Source organism: Gopherus flavomarginatus, chromosome 5 (assembly GCF_025201925.1).
Source record: "Gopherus flavomarginatus isolate rGopFla2 chromosome 5, rGopFla2.mat.asm, whole genome shotgun sequence".
Classification (NCBI taxonomy): domain Eukaryota; kingdom Metazoa; phylum Chordata; order Testudines; family Testudinidae; genus Gopherus; species Gopherus flavomarginatus.
Genome location: NC_066621.1, coordinates 4,771,180 through 4,787,189, shown reverse-complemented (window position 1 = coordinate 4,787,189; position 16,010 = coordinate 4,771,180). Strand labels below are relative to the sequence as shown.

The 16,010-nt window shown below is 51.8% G+C and overlaps 2 protein-coding genes across 4 annotated transcripts; both read right to left on the bottom strand.

Annotated features, from left to right (window-relative positions):
* Positions 1 to 2,490: 2,490 nt before the first annotated feature.
* On the bottom strand, positions 2,491 to 12,762 carry ITPA (inosine triphosphatase). 3 transcript variants are annotated; one of them, XM_050957012.1, is made up of 8 exons: positions 12,471 to 12,580; positions 11,831 to 11,888; positions 11,670 to 11,734; positions 9,747 to 9,820; positions 6,993 to 7,024; positions 5,528 to 5,643; positions 4,437 to 4,513; positions 2,491 to 3,020 (listed from the first exon to the last, which is right to left on the bottom strand). In XM_050957012.1, exons 1-8 carry the CDS (start codon positions 12,528 to 12,530, stop codon positions 2,897 to 2,899), a joined length of 606 nt encoding a protein of 201 aa, XP_050812969.1. In that variant the 5' UTR covers positions 12,531 to 12,580; the 3' UTR covers positions 2,491 to 2,896. The 3 variants fall into 3 exon arrangements, 2 of the variants coding, with proteins under 2 accessions (XP_050812969.1, XP_050812970.1); XM_050957013.1 differs by lacking the exon at positions 2,491 to 3,020 and adding an exon at positions 3,027 to 3,644 and having other exon boundaries at positions 12,471 to 12,762; XR_007774891.1 differs by lacking the exon at positions 2,491 to 3,020 and adding an exon at positions 5,250 to 5,361 and having other exon boundaries at positions 4,434 to 4,513; positions 12,471 to 12,762.
* Positions 12,763 to 14,341: 1,579 nt separating this feature from the next.
* Positions 14,342 to 16,010, bottom strand: BORCS6 (BLOC-1 related complex subunit 6). Its single transcript, XM_050956989.1, has one exon. It carries the CDS (start codon positions 15,861 to 15,863, stop codon positions 15,147 to 15,149), a length of 717 nt encoding a protein of 238 aa, XP_050812946.1. The 5' UTR covers positions 15,864 to 16,010; the 3' UTR covers positions 14,342 to 15,146.

Genomic DNA, 16,010 nt, shown 5'->3' with positions numbered 1-16,010 from the left:
TCTAAACCTAGACATCTCCTGGTAAATCTTTTCGAGGGACTGGTACTAGGCTGACACTATTCAACATCAATGTTAAAAATTGCGGGACGATACAAGAATTGGCAGCGTGGTAAATAACGATGTGGTCACAGAGCTGTCATAGAGACAGCCAATCCGAAGTATGCCAAAAAAAGAGATGGAATTGAGGGTTTCATGATAAAAGCCTGACATTTGCCAGAGGCTTGGGGCATGACCTCATAAAGATTGTCAGATACGGGGCCGTCGTCAACTCATGCCATGTTGGCTGTGGCAGCCATTCTAACAATGCTGTCATAACTGGCAAATAACGTTGTTTTACAGTTGGACATACAAGTACTGTAGGCTTGATTTTCCTTCAAAGCGACCTTAAAAACTGGTGTAAGGACACATTTTGTACTAATTTTGACTATCAGTGTGGTGTAGGCAGAATTTAATGGCTTCTCTTTTTTCTTTCATATGCTACTTTGGTTGTGTGAAACCTGCTTGGTGATCGGGTAATATTAATTGTACACAGTAGCAAAAGATATTAGATTACCACTGTCTACTACTAGTGCTTCAAAAAATGCATTATTGGGTGAAATTTAATGGTCAGCAATACACAAGAGGCCAGAATATATGTTCTAAAAGTCCTTTCTGGCCTTAACTTTTATGAATCATACTCCTCCTTCCCCTGAGGAGTATGACTCCACTCAGCCCTGCACCTCAAAATTAAGGCGCTTTCTCGATCTCGCCTCTATACACACACACACACACACACACACCTGTGGAACTCATTTTGCATTGAGGCCTGGAGCTCATGGAATTTTTAAAGAGGCTCCAGTAGAAACATGGAAAATGAGACTCTCCATAATTGCATTAGCTCAACTAAAAAAAAATGTATATTAGGAAGCTCTTTCAGGGCACAGACCAACACCTCACAAACAGAATTAGGCAGAAATTTGGTGTAGGGACAGATTGTGCCATAACTGTCCACTACAGAGTTTCCTGCATGTTCCAGCTAAGTGTGTAGTGCTCAAGGCCAGCTTTATTAACTGCGGGGCCTGATTCAAATACCCAGAGGTGGTCTGGGGCTTCGGCGGCACTTTGGCGGCAGTGGGTTCACTCCGGGTCTTCCACTGCACCGAAGGACCCCCTGCTGCTGAAATGTCACACATCACCTCCATATTGGTGCATATAACAAAATTCATTTCGCACATGCTTGGGAAAAACTAGAGAGAACACTGCCACAGACTGTGTATAAAGGGCCCACGACAGGCGATTATGAAAATAAAGTTTCAGATCCCAGAAAAGGCATTCCACTGTTATGCTCAAGCCAAAGTGTGTGAATACCGCCACCTACAGGTGAAAACCCAGAAGTGTTGTCGTTACCATAGAAGCCAACAATTTAGGGCTCTTTCTTATGCTGCGTCAAATGCCGTGCCGAGCAGGTGCAACATTTATAGTTGAATTCTGTTCAGTCAGTTTTCAGTCTAAGACTTGGACTGAAAACTGACTGAACAGAATTCAATGATATATACAGACAACCGAATTCCAAAGGGGACTGCATCTCCATCTGAAATTTTTTAGAAATCTGCAAATGAAAAAAGGTTGAAGACCACTGGTGCAGGTAATCCACCTGAGAGGTGGTTGCTAGGTTGACGTAAGAATTTGGCCATCAATCTAGCACTGTCTACACAGGGACTGAGCTCAGCTTCATTATGTCACTCAGGGTTGTGGATCTTCACACCCTGGGCAACGTAGGTGGGTCGATCTAATTTTTTAGTGTAGAACAGCCCTTAGAAATAAAGACCCACAGAGCCCTGCGCTTTTTTTAGTATTGCCCTTTGTGTTTATAGATTCAGTACAGAGGGGATTAGAATCATGATGTAGCACCAATGGGGCGTGGGGTACAGTATTCTTTCAACACTTCTGTTAGAGGGAACTAGTCCCCAAAACCCCAGCAGGAAATCACAGGAGCGCAAGCGTGCGGCTACAGTAGCAACTGCAGAAGCTACAAACAATCCACGTATTAAAGCAGGAAGTACAAATAAATTACTTGACTGTATCTGTCTTGTTCCTTCCAACAGTACACAGCAAACTAGTGCTGTATATTTAATCTGGATGTGGTAGTGACCTTTGCATCACATTATCATGTAGTCAGACAAGCTGCCAGATACTTTACATAGGCATTTTAGCCATCAGGCTTACAATATACAAAGGGAAAACGATGTTTTTTTTTCCCACTGATCTTGTGCAACGACCAGCTGACTGATCTTCCCACCACCTACCAAAAACATCCTGTTGATAGGGGAACAGCATAGGGGAGAACAGAAGGGATAGGATGGGCAGCACAAACGCCACCATCCTGGGACAAGCTGTGCAATAACACTAACATCAAACTCTGTATCCAATGCACTTCAGCCCCTAAATATCAGTGCAGACCCACTGGCTTTTTCAGACTCCTCGGAAGCAACAAAAGGAAACAGAAAACCATTCTGGTTTTCAAGTGGGCAGCTTTATTCTACATAGACTGTACAGACACCATCAAAGGACCCCACATCTCACGTACGACTCTCTGTAAAAGTTTGGGATCCCAAAGGGTACATCTTCATTGCAATCGAAGACTCACGGCTGGCCTGGGTCAACTGACTTGGGGTCATGGGGTTCGGGCTGCACTGGAAACGTTCAGGCTCAAACTGGAGCCCGGGCTCTGAAAACTGGCAAAGGGGGAAGGTCTCAGAGCCAGGCTCCAGCCTGAGACATGTATCCAGACATGTACACTGCAAGTTTTAACTCTGCAGCACAGGCCCTGCGAGCCTGGGTCCATCAAGCCTGACCCTGAGGCTCGGTGCTGTGGGATATTTATTGCAGCGTGAATGTACCCCAAGACACCGGCAGCCTAACTGGGAATGGAGGTGGCTTCTGCTGGGTTGTTCTGCTGACTGAAGTAGCCAGAGAGCTCTTTCAGTGCTTTGTAGCGATGAGAGATGGAGTTCTTCACTGCCTTGGGCAGCTCGGCATACCTGGCGAGGGAGAGAAAACCAGGAATAGCCACAATCCCAACCAAGAGTCTAAACCGGTGGTCCCCAACCTTTTCTGGGTGGCGGGCACTGGACAACGAGCCACTGAGGACCGTGGCCAGTGGACAAACATCTGCTGAAATGCCGCCAAGAAGCTGCAACGTCAAGAGGCATCGCCGCCAAAATGACGCCGAAAATCAGTGGCATTTCGGTGGCGACACCTCTTGGCGACACCGGTTTTCGGTGACATTTCTGCGGTGACGCCTCTTGATGATGCCGCTTTTCGGTGGCATTTTGGCAGATGCTCGTCCGGACAGTACACGGGTGCACACAGATGCCCTGGCGGGCGTCTTGGCACCCGTGGGAACTGCACTGGGGACCACTGGTCTAAACCCTGGTTTGCTTGGTAACTGTGTGCACCTGAGTTCCAGCGGCCTGCTGAGAAGCTCAGCCTGCCCCTTTCGCTGGTTATTGTAATGCCAGGCCTTAGAGATGCCGCTGGTGACAGACCAGATACGCGCATTCTGTAGCTGTTACATTTGTTTGCAGAAGCGGTTCCCTTGGCCTGCTTTGTCCATGAAGATTAGGGTACCCTCTGTTGACTCCGGGCTTTACTTCGGCACCAACCTTTATGAACATAATTTCTACTTGTGACTCAAGCAGGCTCTCTTGCCAGGCTTACCTCACTGCGCCCTTTGTCAGCTTATTCAGAGGGCAAGGAATTGAGTGCGGTTCCCTAGAGAGAGTCAGATCCTGGGCCGAGATCTTCATTGTCCTGGACTTGTGCAGTCATTTGCTCCAGTGGGGGAGGGATAGCTCAGTGGTTTGAGTACTGGCCTGCTAAACCCAGAGTTGTAAATTCAATCCTTGAGGGGGCCATTTAGGGATCTGGAGCAAAAAAATCTGTCTAGGGATGGGTCCTGCTTTGAGCAGCGGGTTGGACTAGATGACCTCCTGAGGTCCCTTCCAACCCTGATATTCTATGAATGCCACCTCCGTCTGTTTATTTAATGACACTACTCTAGGCAGGCTGATGCAGCTCACTGAAAGTCAGAGCCAATAAAACGCGTATCTAATGCCTTTAACGGTCTACCGACTAGCAGCAGCAGCTACTAGAAACAACAGAACCATCCCTGCATCTCTCCAAAGTCTGGGAGGAGTCCTAAATGGGAAACAGTTCATTAGAATCACACTGCACACTCAGGTCATCTGCCCTACAGGCTTGAGACAGTCTGAGCTGTGAGGTTCTGACCCACGTCCCCCATGGTCAAAGCTGTTCAGATGTAGGATTCTGCTTTAAGCCCATCTTAACTTCTCTCTGGCAGAGTTCACTGGAAGTGGGTTCCACTTTATGCATTAACAGAACCTTTGGTTTCTTGATTTTCTTAAGTAAAGAATTAAAGGCAGAGTGTCACTTACGTCTGGTCGTAACCGTCAGGCTGGAAGCAAGGATCCCAGCCAAAGTCTCTGGGGCCTCTGGGCTCAACAATGCGACCCTGCCAATTCGAGGAGGAAGAAGAAATAAGAGGTCTCTTTCTCAGCACTGCTCTGCCACATTCACATTCCAGATCATTACACCCTGGAAAATGAACCTGTTATATTTTAGACGGAGCTCTGTTTTGGGAAACCACCAAAAGTTACAAGATTGTTTAGCATTCCCCCAAAACAAGGCTAAGGTAAACAACTAGGACTTCTTGGTTTAGTGCTCTATCTTCTTATGTCCATGCCGTCGGCAGACAGACCTCCTGCACTGCTCTCCACCTTCCCCCGGTGGGCCTGCTCAACACACACATCCCAGGGCACAGAGGCTTCAGGACTCAGCCCCCAAATAAGAATTCCTGACTGTCTGAAGAATAAACTAACAAACAGGCATAGGAGCAGGAGAGAGCAGTTGCAAAAAGGTTTAAGGCTAGCTGGAGAAAGCACGGGGCATGGATGGCGGGAGAAGACTGGTCACTTCAGTGCTTCTCAGTACCAGCAAGATGTAGCCATGTTAGAGGGAGTTCAGAGGAGAAACCACAAATCCAAATGAAAACGATAGGGTCTGGAAAGACGCACATCTGAGAAAAGGGTTAACTATGTGCAGCTGGGTGATAAGAGTTGGAGCTCATTGGAATGGTGCATCCACACATTCTGCTTCTAGCACAAAAGGGCTTGGAGGGCTGAACAGCCACCAGGCTCAGGAGTGGAGACAAGAGAACTTGAGAGGATCATTCAGAACCTTCAACCAACGTTTTCAAACTCAGGTGCCTCTGGGCACCACGATGAGTAGCCTGATAGTCAGACGTGCCGAGTATCCACATCTTCCACTGAAGTCTATGGGAGCTGCAGCTGCTCAGCAACCCTGGAAGATCAGGCCATTTATGTAGGTGACTAAATATGGATGTAGGTGGCCAAGATGAGCCCCTTGCGAACCAGTGCTGTTAATCGACTCATGTTACAAGCCCCCTCATGCCCCCGCCTACTGCTATCTGCAGAGGCTTCTTTTGCCCAGCAGTCTGAATACTTACACATGTTTGGCCTTTGAACAGCTTCACTGGGTCCTCCGGGTTTCCAGTGCTGAATGAAAAGGTGCAAAGAGCATAAGCAGACTTGTCTTCAAACCCCGCTAACAGCTTGTACAGACCTAAGCAACAGAAGAAAGATTCCATCATCTCCGCGTTTCATTCGGCACACGGCACAACTGACAAGAGACAATCTGCGACAAGAGAGGGGAAACCCCAAACAAATAACATTTTGTGCCCCCGGGGGAGGCCTCCCACAGACTGCATCCACACTCACAAGGGTGAGGAAGTATTACTGGGATTAGGCAGGGAATGGTGTGTCTCATGGGTATTTCAGGAGACCTGTGATCAGGATTCCTGGGCTCTACTCATGACTTTTCCACAGAATCCTTACAAGGGGGCTTAATGAATGTTTTTAAAGTGTTTTGCGATGCCTAGATGAGATACCACATAACTGCCTAGGATAATGGCTTTATTTATCTGATAGTAAAGGTTACATCTCCTGTCACTTGGGGTCAGTCTGTTTCCCATTGTCCATACTTGAGACAGCATTATGCAGCAGAGGAAGCTCCTGCAGTGCAGAGCAGGGCCGAGCTGAATACCCATGTAATGAGGCCCTTGGCTAAGTCACCTGTGGGGATAGAACCCAGGACCTCCGGCTCGGAAAGTAGGAGGAGCTTGAACTAAGGGACCAGGTCCATCAGCTTGGAGGCAGTAACAGACTCATACATGGTCCAGTCACTAGACAAGCCAAGCCCCACACAGTGTTAGCATGGGTTCCACATACACTTTGTACAGTTAGTAATTCACTTGCATCCTCCCTCTTTCTAGAAGTGAGTTCCCTGGACAATGGGAATACGCGCAGCTCATCACACTCTGGGACTAACACATGTTAGGCAAGAAAGGGGAGTTTGATGGTACTGGAGGGACACGAGGTGGGCGACAGGAAGATCAGGGAGGCATATACAGGGGATGGATGGATTTTGGATAGGCTGGAAAAGAAATGACAGGATTCGGTAATAGTCTGGATGTGAGGGGGGAAAGGAAAGAGGGGTGACACCACGGTTGTACTCTTGTGTTGCCATGCTGAACTGATAACTGCAGGGCAATTAGGAAGAGCGGACGTCAGTAGCAAGGCAGATATGACTCTGAAGAGAGCGGGAGTGGTAGATTTGGGAGTCATCGGCACAGAGATGGTTGCTGAAGCCATCAGAGCGGATGATCTTACCCACTGATGCCATGTAGATGGAGCAAAGGGAGGGGCTAAGGGCAGAACATGATGGGACACATGGAGGCCGTGAGGAATGGGGAGAAGTGAGCAGTCCCAGAGCTGGCAAAGGAACCGGTTACGTGCAGAGCCATGAGAGCCCAGTGAGGAACGGGATTCATTTCACATTGTTGCTAGATTGCACAGGAGCAAGTGATTCTGAACAGCAAATCCCATCCAGAGCAGTAATTCAAAGGGAAATACCTTCTGGTTTTAACTTCTCTAGAAACCATTTTCTGAAAGATAAGAAGAGAACAAGTGGCAGTGGCAGGGTTATTTTCTGCCATTGTCATCAACAATGGAAATACGTCTAGTGCAACATTCTATGTCGGATTTCTCTCTGTACATCTTTCCTAGCACTACGAATCCCTGCTGAACTGTCAGGGCTTAATAAACCTTACTCTGGACTATATATTAACAAACATTATAAAACGCAGATTTAGACTCCAAACCAGCAAGTTACAGACCCCAGGGGTCATACGGAAATCAATGAGTCTCCTCCCTGGGCCAGGGGTCAAATTGCATGGAGTTCATTGCAGGGTTGGGGCCTATTTCTTAAATAACTGAGCCTGTGGGTCTTTAGCCCAAAATTCCACTCCAGTACTTTTGCTATTCAGATTACAGGCCAGTCTGTTGGGCAGTACCACCTAGCCTGTATGTTCAATACTTTAGAGAGGAAGCATAATCTAATGGTTAAAAGCAGCAGACCCAGGAGACCTGGGTTCTTGTCTTGAGTTGCTGTACAATTTGGGGGAAATGACTTAAGCTCTCCATGCCATAGCAATCCTCCCTGTAAAATGGGAATACCTACCTCGCATAGCTGAGTTTGTAAAATACATGGGAGCTCTTTAAATAAAGAGAACTATAAAAGCACTAAGTATTCCCAGGGCCAAATGTTCAGAAGAATAATTCTCACAAAATGAGCCGTGAAATGGAAAAAAAAAATCCTTCGTTTGAAGATTTTTTTTCCTCCTCCCAGAATGACTAAGCCAATTGACTCACATTTGGGGAGTGATCATTTGCCTACTTTTGTTGTAAGAAATAAAGAATGTGAGTTACAGACGTACATAATCACATTCCACCTTCCATGTTCTCTGCTCTGGTAACCTGAATAAGCAGAGCAAATTGTAGAGAAACTGCAAAACTAAAAAGCAGTGCCAAGAGCTATGGCAAGACTTTGCTAGAGGAATTATGAGTAAGGCTGTGAGTTTGTCATGGAGGTCACAGATTCCGTAACTTTTCGGGAACTCCAGGTCTTCAGCAGCTGCAGGCCCCCAGTCACCCAAGCAGCTGGCCCTGGGGTGCATCTCACCAGCTGCTGCTGGGATGGCCCAGAGCCAGCTGCTTGGGTGGCCCCGGAGCCAGCTGCACTGACTGCTGCTTGGGCAGCCCCAAGCAGCTGGCCCCAAGGTCGACAGAACAGCAGCCGCTGTGGTTGGCCCCAGGAGCCACTGGAGCAGCAGTTCTAGGGGCTGCCCCAGAGCAGTAGTCCCGCGGGGCCCAGGAGTAGTGGGTGGGGTCAGCAGTCAGCCCCCAATGCCAGAGCAGGGGTCAGCCATTGGCCCCCTGGGCTCCCCTGGAGCAGCTAAGATTTAGTCAGGGGTCTTTATGATAAAAGTCATGGACAGGTCACAGCCCGTGAATTTTTGTTTATTGTCTGTGACCTGTCTATGACTTTTACTAAGAAATACCTGTGACTAAATCTTAGCCCTAGTTACAAGGGATTAACTTTAGAAATCTTGTTTCCAGTTGAACTACAGCAGCCTCCAGGGTCCCATTATACAGTAAAATAAATCCAGTGGCTTGAATTAACAAAACTCAGTAGCTTTGGACAAAATTCCTGAAGTGGCAAAATGGACAAAATTCCTCCCCTGATGACTTCAGTGTAATTACACAAAGGATGAATTTGGTCCAATCACTTTAAACCACCATTTCAGTTTAAGAAACCGACCGTGCAAATGATGCCTGTGCTGAGTTTGAACTGAAGGGGGCATGGGTCAGCCCCCATGGATTCCTTTGCAGGGTCAGGTCCTAGTTCATTTCATTTCTTCGCCCCTCCACCCATTCCACGCGGTTCTCCCGGATCAGTTCTAGGCAGGGGATATGGAGCAGCTCCCCAGCCAGTGTCAATGGGCCTGGTGCCCTCAAGGTCAAAGGACCCAATCCCCAGCGTGTGAACGGGCTCAACTCTATGGCGTCAACGGGCCTGATCCCCAGCTGGTGTGAATGGGCCCCGCTCTATCGGAGTCAATGGGTCAGATCCCTAGCTGGCGCGAATGGGCCCCGCTCTATCGGAGTCAATGGGCCAGATCCCCAGCTGGTGCGAATGGGCCCCGCTCTATCGGAGTCAATGGGCCAGATCCCCAGCTCGTGTGAATGGGCCCCGCTCTATCGGCGTCAACGGGCCAGATCCCCGCTGGTGTGAATGGGCCCCTGTGCCTATTGGGTTTCCGGGAAGTGGGCGGGCGGCAGCTCGCTGACTGCTAAAGGATCCCCCCGCAGCCTAAGGGGATTCCCCCCTGCAAGCCTACAGGACCTCAAAACCCAACTGATTTTGGGGGACAACTAATAAAAGAACAGGGACAGGAGTGCAGTCAGAGGGTCAAAAGAAGGGAACCTGACGGGGACACCAAGCAGAGAACCCCAGACAGAGCCCACTGCTCCTCGAAGGCGTCAAGGGAGCCAGTAAGCAGTAGCTGGGAGTAAATCAAGGTCACTGAGCTGTCCCATCCATCCCATTATGAATTAAGTGCAAAGCAGGGACCAGATGAGTACAAATCCCTTCCCCATCTCCTCTCTCTTCAGGATGAAGCTGCAGGAGCTAGAACAGCAACCAACAGAAAAGAGAGCTCTGCTCACGGGGTTTGGAGAGCCCCCAGGAATCACATGTCAAAAACCTATAGCCCCAGTCAAACCGTAGTACAGGAAAGAACTACAAGCATATCCACTCCTACTTACATATATGGTCCTGGGAGGCCCCCCAAGGCATTGAAACACAAACAAGTGTCTTCTACTATAACAGGTCCCTGAATCTGCGGAGGGAAGTCAAAGAAACAGAAACATTAGATCTAAGGGGAAGGCACGCTCTCCTACATTGCCTTTTTGGTTACAATCCATTATGCTTCCACATGACGTTAGAGGCTTCATAAAAAAGCAGCGTCCATTAAAGCTCCTTAAATCTGAGGAGATTATATATAGAGAGAGAACAAGCAATGAAACCTGTGCTCTGCACCTGCAGTTAGAACTGGCACTATCAAGGCAGAGATACTAAGCTTTCCTTTGGAAGTTTGAGGAGAGCTCATCTAAAGCATTCTTATGGTATCGCCACCATTGGGGAGCAGTGCTGGAGGAACCTAAAATGCAGGGGGCGCGGTTTGTTGCATTTGCCTAGGCTTTTTGGATGACAACCTGTCACTGGCTGGTGGAGAACTACTTCATTACCCCCCAAATGGTAAGATGGGAACAAAGGTACTGACCCCAAACGCAGCCATAGCCCCATCACTTTCTGTGATCCAACCCGTCGCAGCTCCTTTATAACGTTATTTGGCAGCCACCTGCTTTGTCCGCTGCTTGCAGAAAGGGCAGCCCGTTGCAGCTACCTGGTGGGGGCTTAGAACCAGGGTGGACCGGCAGCCCCCCTACCAGCTCCCCGCTCCCCTAAGTTCCCTGTGCAGCAGCCGCCCTATGCCTGGCAGTTCAGCTGTCCTTCCCCCCACTGCCTTGTGCTGCTCCTGCCCTTTGCCTTGGAGCTGCTCCTGGGAGCCTCCTGCTTGCTGTGCAGGGGGGCGGGGAGAGAGGGGTGCTAATGTCAGGGTGTCCCCATCCCCCTGCTCTTGCCCCCCATCTCCACAGAGGGGCGGGGGAAACACGACAGGGATCAGGAAGAAGGGAGCGTGCTGGCAGCAGCTGCTGTCTCAATGTGAGGAGCTACTTAAAACAGGCAATGTACTTAGAGTGGGCTCAGTGTACTTAAAGGGGCAATGGGCGTCTCTCTCTCTCTCTCACACACGTGTCTCTGTCTGTCTGCCATGCTGTCTCCCATCCCTCCATTCGTGCTGCCTTGTAGATTGTGAGGCTACATTAACAACAACGTGTTAACCCTTGAGGGCTCAGCTGTTCTAGTTCATCATTTAGCAGTAAGGCATTCCCTGGGAAATATCCTACCCTCTTCCACCCTCTGACTTCACCACCTCAACCACGCTCCACAATCAGCATTGCTGTGTACAGTAATAAATTGTTTGTTTAAAACTTATAATGTGTGTGTGTGCTTATTTCCCTGGAACTTCACCCCGCTCCTGTTTACATTAATTCTTATGGGGAAAGTGGATTCGCTTAACACTGTTTCGCTTAAAGTAGCATTTTTCAGGAACATAATTACAACATTAAATGAGGAGTTACTGTACCTAATAACAGCAACAGCCTCTGTTCTAGGGAAGCGAGAGGCCAGAGCTCTGCAGATGGACACTCTATACTTCACCATGTCCCTGCTCTACTGGATTAGAAGACAGGAATACTAATCATCTAGGATAGAACCAGTTATAGGAATGTTCTGCCAAAGCAACTGAGCTGACCTCACTCTCAGTCCTAGAGATCAGTGGGATCAGGCCAGGGAAGGGCCTTTGCCATGGAAGACCCTATTTATGAACCTTTCTCATAAGGGCTTCCATTGGAATTTCTCTGTAGCTATAGTCAAATCTTCTACATCCTTTTTGTTGGCACCAGACGGTCCATGGCCATTTAATTCTCCACCAACTCTGTGCCAAACGGGTGGGTTGTCATGCAGTGGGTAACAGCAGGGCCATTTAGCCTAAACTCTTGATTAACCTCTATTCATTTTTGACTTACACCTGTGGAAGTGGAAAAAGCGGAAAAGGAAATGACCTGATTTGCTGCTTCTCGGCATTTCTGAATGGAGATCTCGTCTGGTTCCCCTTGGTATTCTGGCACTGCAACGATAGGAGGGATTACTGTGAGGGGAGGGGTGGACAGTGGCTGCTGAAACATTGCCGTTTCACATGCGAGAAACAAAGTCACGGACTTACAGTCAATTTTTTTTGCGACCAGTCTGTATGGAAACGCATCCCCGAGGATCTGAAGGACCTGTTGGGAACAAGACAGCAGCAGTTCAGCCAGCCATGCGGGGGGCAGGTGACAGCGCCTAGCCCAGTGTGTGAGATACTGGGGGGCAGTTTGGTCCTGCCCTCCCCGAGTCACAGGGGCTCTAGTCTCACCACCCGCCTTAGACCCAGGCGATATGGGAGGTGGCAGGAAGTTGGCAGCAGGGCAGGCGCTTGGCAGCACCAGATGGGAGCAGTGTTTGGCCAGGATCAGGGACGCGAGGGGGACTCGCTCTAAGGCTCCCACCAGGCTCCGGTTCAGGGGAGCGGAAACCCCCGACGGGGCTCGTCTCGTGACAGGCTCAGCATCAGGAACGTCCCCCAGGCAGCGACAACCCGGCAGAGGCCGAGCCCCAGCCTGCTCCGGCGTTAACTCTGGAGCCTAATGACGGCAGCGCCCGCAACGGCCGGGCAGTGACAGCAGGGGGCGGAGCCAGCTGCGGGGGCGGGAGGAGGCCCTGCCCCTCCCCCGGGAGACGGCGCCCTCCGGGGGTTGGCGGATGTCGTGCTTCACTCCGGTACGGTGGCCCCCTCCGTCCAAACCGCGCAGTTCCCTATCCCCCACCTCCTCTAGCTTCTTGGCGTTGCCGGTCACGAACACCACGTTCCTCCCGGCGGCGGCCATAGCAGAGCCACAGCGCCTGCGCACTGACCTGCCAATCACAGCCTCGCCGCCCGGCAGCCGGAGCAACGCGCTCAGCCCCGCCCCCCGGGGCCGGCCAATGAGAGGAGAGACCGATCTTCCCACAATCTTCCAGGAGCCCGGGTACGCATTTCCGGTGACCAAGGCCGAGGGATGCTCGGGGACACGACACGTCCGGTCTCCCAAGCCGCTACTAACTGGAGCAGACCGGAAGTGCCTTTCTGTCCCACCCCCGAGCTCTATGGCCCTGGAGGCCGGAAGTGCGGGGTCCAGTTGCTCCGGTAACCGATGCCCCGCCAGAGGGGGCGGAGGGCTGCGGAGACCCGGCAGGGCGATGCTCTTGCCTGGGTGTGACGTGGCTTCCCTCGCACCTGGCCCGCAATCTGCTGTCCCTGCCGGGGGTCACGCGAGGTTTTACCGCCCCGCTGCCCTGCTTAGAGTTGCCAACTTTCTATGAGCACAAAACCGATACCCTAGCCCCGCCCCCTTCGCAGAGACCCCGCCCCCGCTCACTACAATCCCGCTCCCTGAGCTGGGGCAGGGATTTGGGGCGCGGGAGGGGGCCGGAGAGGGAGATTTTATGATGCAGGAGGGGGTTCCAGGCTGGGGCTGAGCAATTTGGAGTGAGGCAGGGGGTTGGGGTGCAGGAGGGGATGAGGGGTTCAGGGTGTGGGAGGGGGCTCTGAGTTCAGGCAGGGAGTTGAAGTGAAGGGGGGTGAGAGCTCAGGTGTAGGAGGGGGCTCTGGGTTTGCAGGGTCTATGGGCTGGAGTGCAGGAAGGGGTACATGCTCTGGGCTGGGGCCAGGCATGAGGGGTTTGGGGTGCAGGGGAGGGCTCAGTGCTGGGGCAGGGGATTGGGGCACAGGCTAACCTTGGGCAGCTCCCGGTCAGTGATGCAGCAGGGCTAAAGTAGGCTCCCTGCCTGTCCTGGCACCGTGCTGCACCCCGGAAGTGGCCAGCAGCTCCAGCTCCTAAGCGGGGGCAGGAGGTTCCACAGTGCATGCTGCTCTTGCCCACAGGCGCTGTCTCTCCAGATCCCATTGGCCGGGAACTGGCCAATGGAAGTGCAGAGCTGGTGCATGAGGTGGGGGCAGCACGTGGAGCCCTGTGGCCCCCAAGCCTAGGAGTCGGACCTGCTGGCCACTTCCGGGGCACAGCATGGTGCCCCCGGACAGGTTGGACTAGCCTGCCTTAGGCCTGCCGACTGGGCTTTTAATGGCCCAGTCAGAGGTGCTGACCAGAGCCACCAGGGTCCCTTTTCGACCGGGTGTTCCTGTCGAAAACTGGACAGCTGGTCACCCTAGCCCTACTCCAGTTTGCAGGCTCCCATTGGGGGGACCCTGCTAGGCCCAGCTGCATATCCCCACACACACTTCCAGGCTGCCCCCAGGCTGCTGGGGGGGATCCCTGCAGAGCCTAGCAGGGTTTCCAACTCTGATCCCCTCCCGCTTCCACTCCTCTTTAGCCTGGACTCCCCTGGGCTTTAGCAGTGCGCAGACAGGAGTGTGCCATTCCAGTAGGTTCTTACCAGGAGAGAAATGCCTTAGTGCATCAAGGGGCTGAGAAACTCAGACCCACCAGAGTCACTTAACACCTCCAGATGAGGAAACAGCTGAGAGCAGGAAGTTCCTCTGGAACTGGGGAGGCCTTGGGGCTCTATAGATAATTCTTTCTGTTCCCCAGACACACTGAAAGCAACATTTCCGTACAACATGCCAAATATTAAATACATGCAGCCCTGCTGTACTAAAACAAAGAAATTAGCCAATCGAAGGGTATAAGATCCACAGAGCATAGGTTCACAGCTGTCTTAGGTCACAGGTCAGGTTGCTAAATGTGGAAGCGAATGTGAGAGTCATCAGAGGTTTTGGGAGAGGATTCAGAATCTGCTTCTGAGCCGGCACCCTGCAAATCTACTTGTAGGGCAAACTCCTCAGATGCTGAAATACACAGAGCATAGGAATTTCAGAAGCATTGGTCGCTGGCCTTGTTCTTCACCCACTGAAATCAAAGGTAAACCTTCCCTTGACTTCAAAGAGAGCTGAGCTAGAGCAATGCTGGGCTTTTTGGAAAATAACACTGGGAAGGCTCAGTAGCAGAAGTTCTTTCCTATGGACACACTTTAGGTTGTTTGGCAAATTGCAGAGTGGTTTTATTAAGTATAAATATTCTTATTTTACAGGGAAAGGTGAAATACACAGATGTGGGAATCCAGTTCACTATCCCTTGTCAGGCGGCTGGGATTTTGAAAGCAGCCCAGCTCCCACTGAAGTTAGGTTCCTATTGAATCTGAGAGCATCATTCCCTTAGGGTCCTTGGAAATCCTGAGCATGCATCATCCCCTCTAACGAACAGAGAGGGTGGGAAAATTTCAAGTAATCGTTCAGGGGCAGTTAGCCCCTTTCAGACACCCGATGCAAAGCAGTGTCTGTTTTTAGTGTACCAGGCTTATGGCAGCACAAGACATGACACAAACACACAACCACATACAGTACATGACACGTTCCCTTTTGGAGTTTGCAACCAGCACAGCGCTCCCCGCTCCCCGCCCCCCGCCCCCATATTAACAAAGCAGCCGAGAAATGTTTTCCACCGGCGCTACTTGCACAGCGACTCGAATATCTCCAGGGTCCTTTTGATCTCCCGGATCTGTTTGGCCAGGGCGTGGACCGGCTGCATGGAGCGGTCCAGCTCCTCGCAGCGGGCCATCAGCGTGTACATCCCTTTGATGCTCATGTCGACGGACTCGCCCAGGCTGTCCACGGCGTCCCGGTAGGTCTGGATGTAGCCCACGCTCAGGGCCGTCATGTTCTGGATGCTGCCGCTCAAGCTCCTCATCATCTGGTCCACTTTGTGGGCCACCTCTTGGGTCAGGCGCTCCAGCTCCGCCAGCACCGCGGGGTCAATGGGGGGGATGTCGGCCGCTTTGCTCCGCCCCAGCCCTGCGAAGGGCTGGCCCGGGGGCTCCGGCTCCTCCAGGCTGCCCCGGGAGCTCAGCTTGATTTTCAGCTGCAGGTTGTTGGCCACGAAGTGGGTGAGGTCCCCGTCGTGGCTGACCGTCCCTTCCAGCTCCAGGGCGCTGGAGATGGTGGCGCGGCGCCCTTCCTGCGCCCGGCTGGCCCCGTACGCCTGGCTGATCCCATCCAAGCTGCGGCTGTCCAGCAGCCGCCCTCCGGCCAGCCTGTCCCCAGCGGCAGCCGCCTGCTGCCTCCGCGAGCCTTCCCGGCACGGATCCTCCAGGCTGGCCGCGGCCCCCAGGGCTTGGACTCGCACCTGGGCCATGATGTGCTGCGGCAGGCCTGCGCCCCTCTCCATGCTCCGGCCTGGGGCTTCCCAGCGCGCACAGGCCGGGACAGGGACAGGGACAGCGACAGCGGAGGAGGAGCCTGGGGAGAGGCAGATAGGGAGGGGCGCAGGGAGAAAGCCTTGCCCGCTCCGCCGCTTCCTCTGTGCACCTTTGGG

Excerpts from the sequence above, each read along its gene's own strand:
- BORCS6 (XM_050956989.1), bottom strand. The coding sequence starts at position 15,863 with ATGGAGAGGGGCGCAGGCCTGCCGCAGCACATCATGGCCCAGGTGCGA.
- ITPA (XM_050957012.1), bottom strand. The coding sequence starts at position 12,530 with ATGGCCGCCGCCGGGAGGAACGTGGTGTTCGTGACCGGCAACGCCAAG. Across the intron at positions 11,889-12,470 it reads ACGCCAAGAAGCTAGAGGAG|GTCCTTCAGATCCTCGGGGA; the intron begins GTGGGGGATAGG and ends TGTTCCCAACAG. Across the intron at positions 9,821-11,669 it reads GCCGAGAAGCAGCAAATCAG|ATTCAGGGACCTGTTATAGT; the intron begins GTCATTTCCTTT and ends TTCCCTCCGCAG.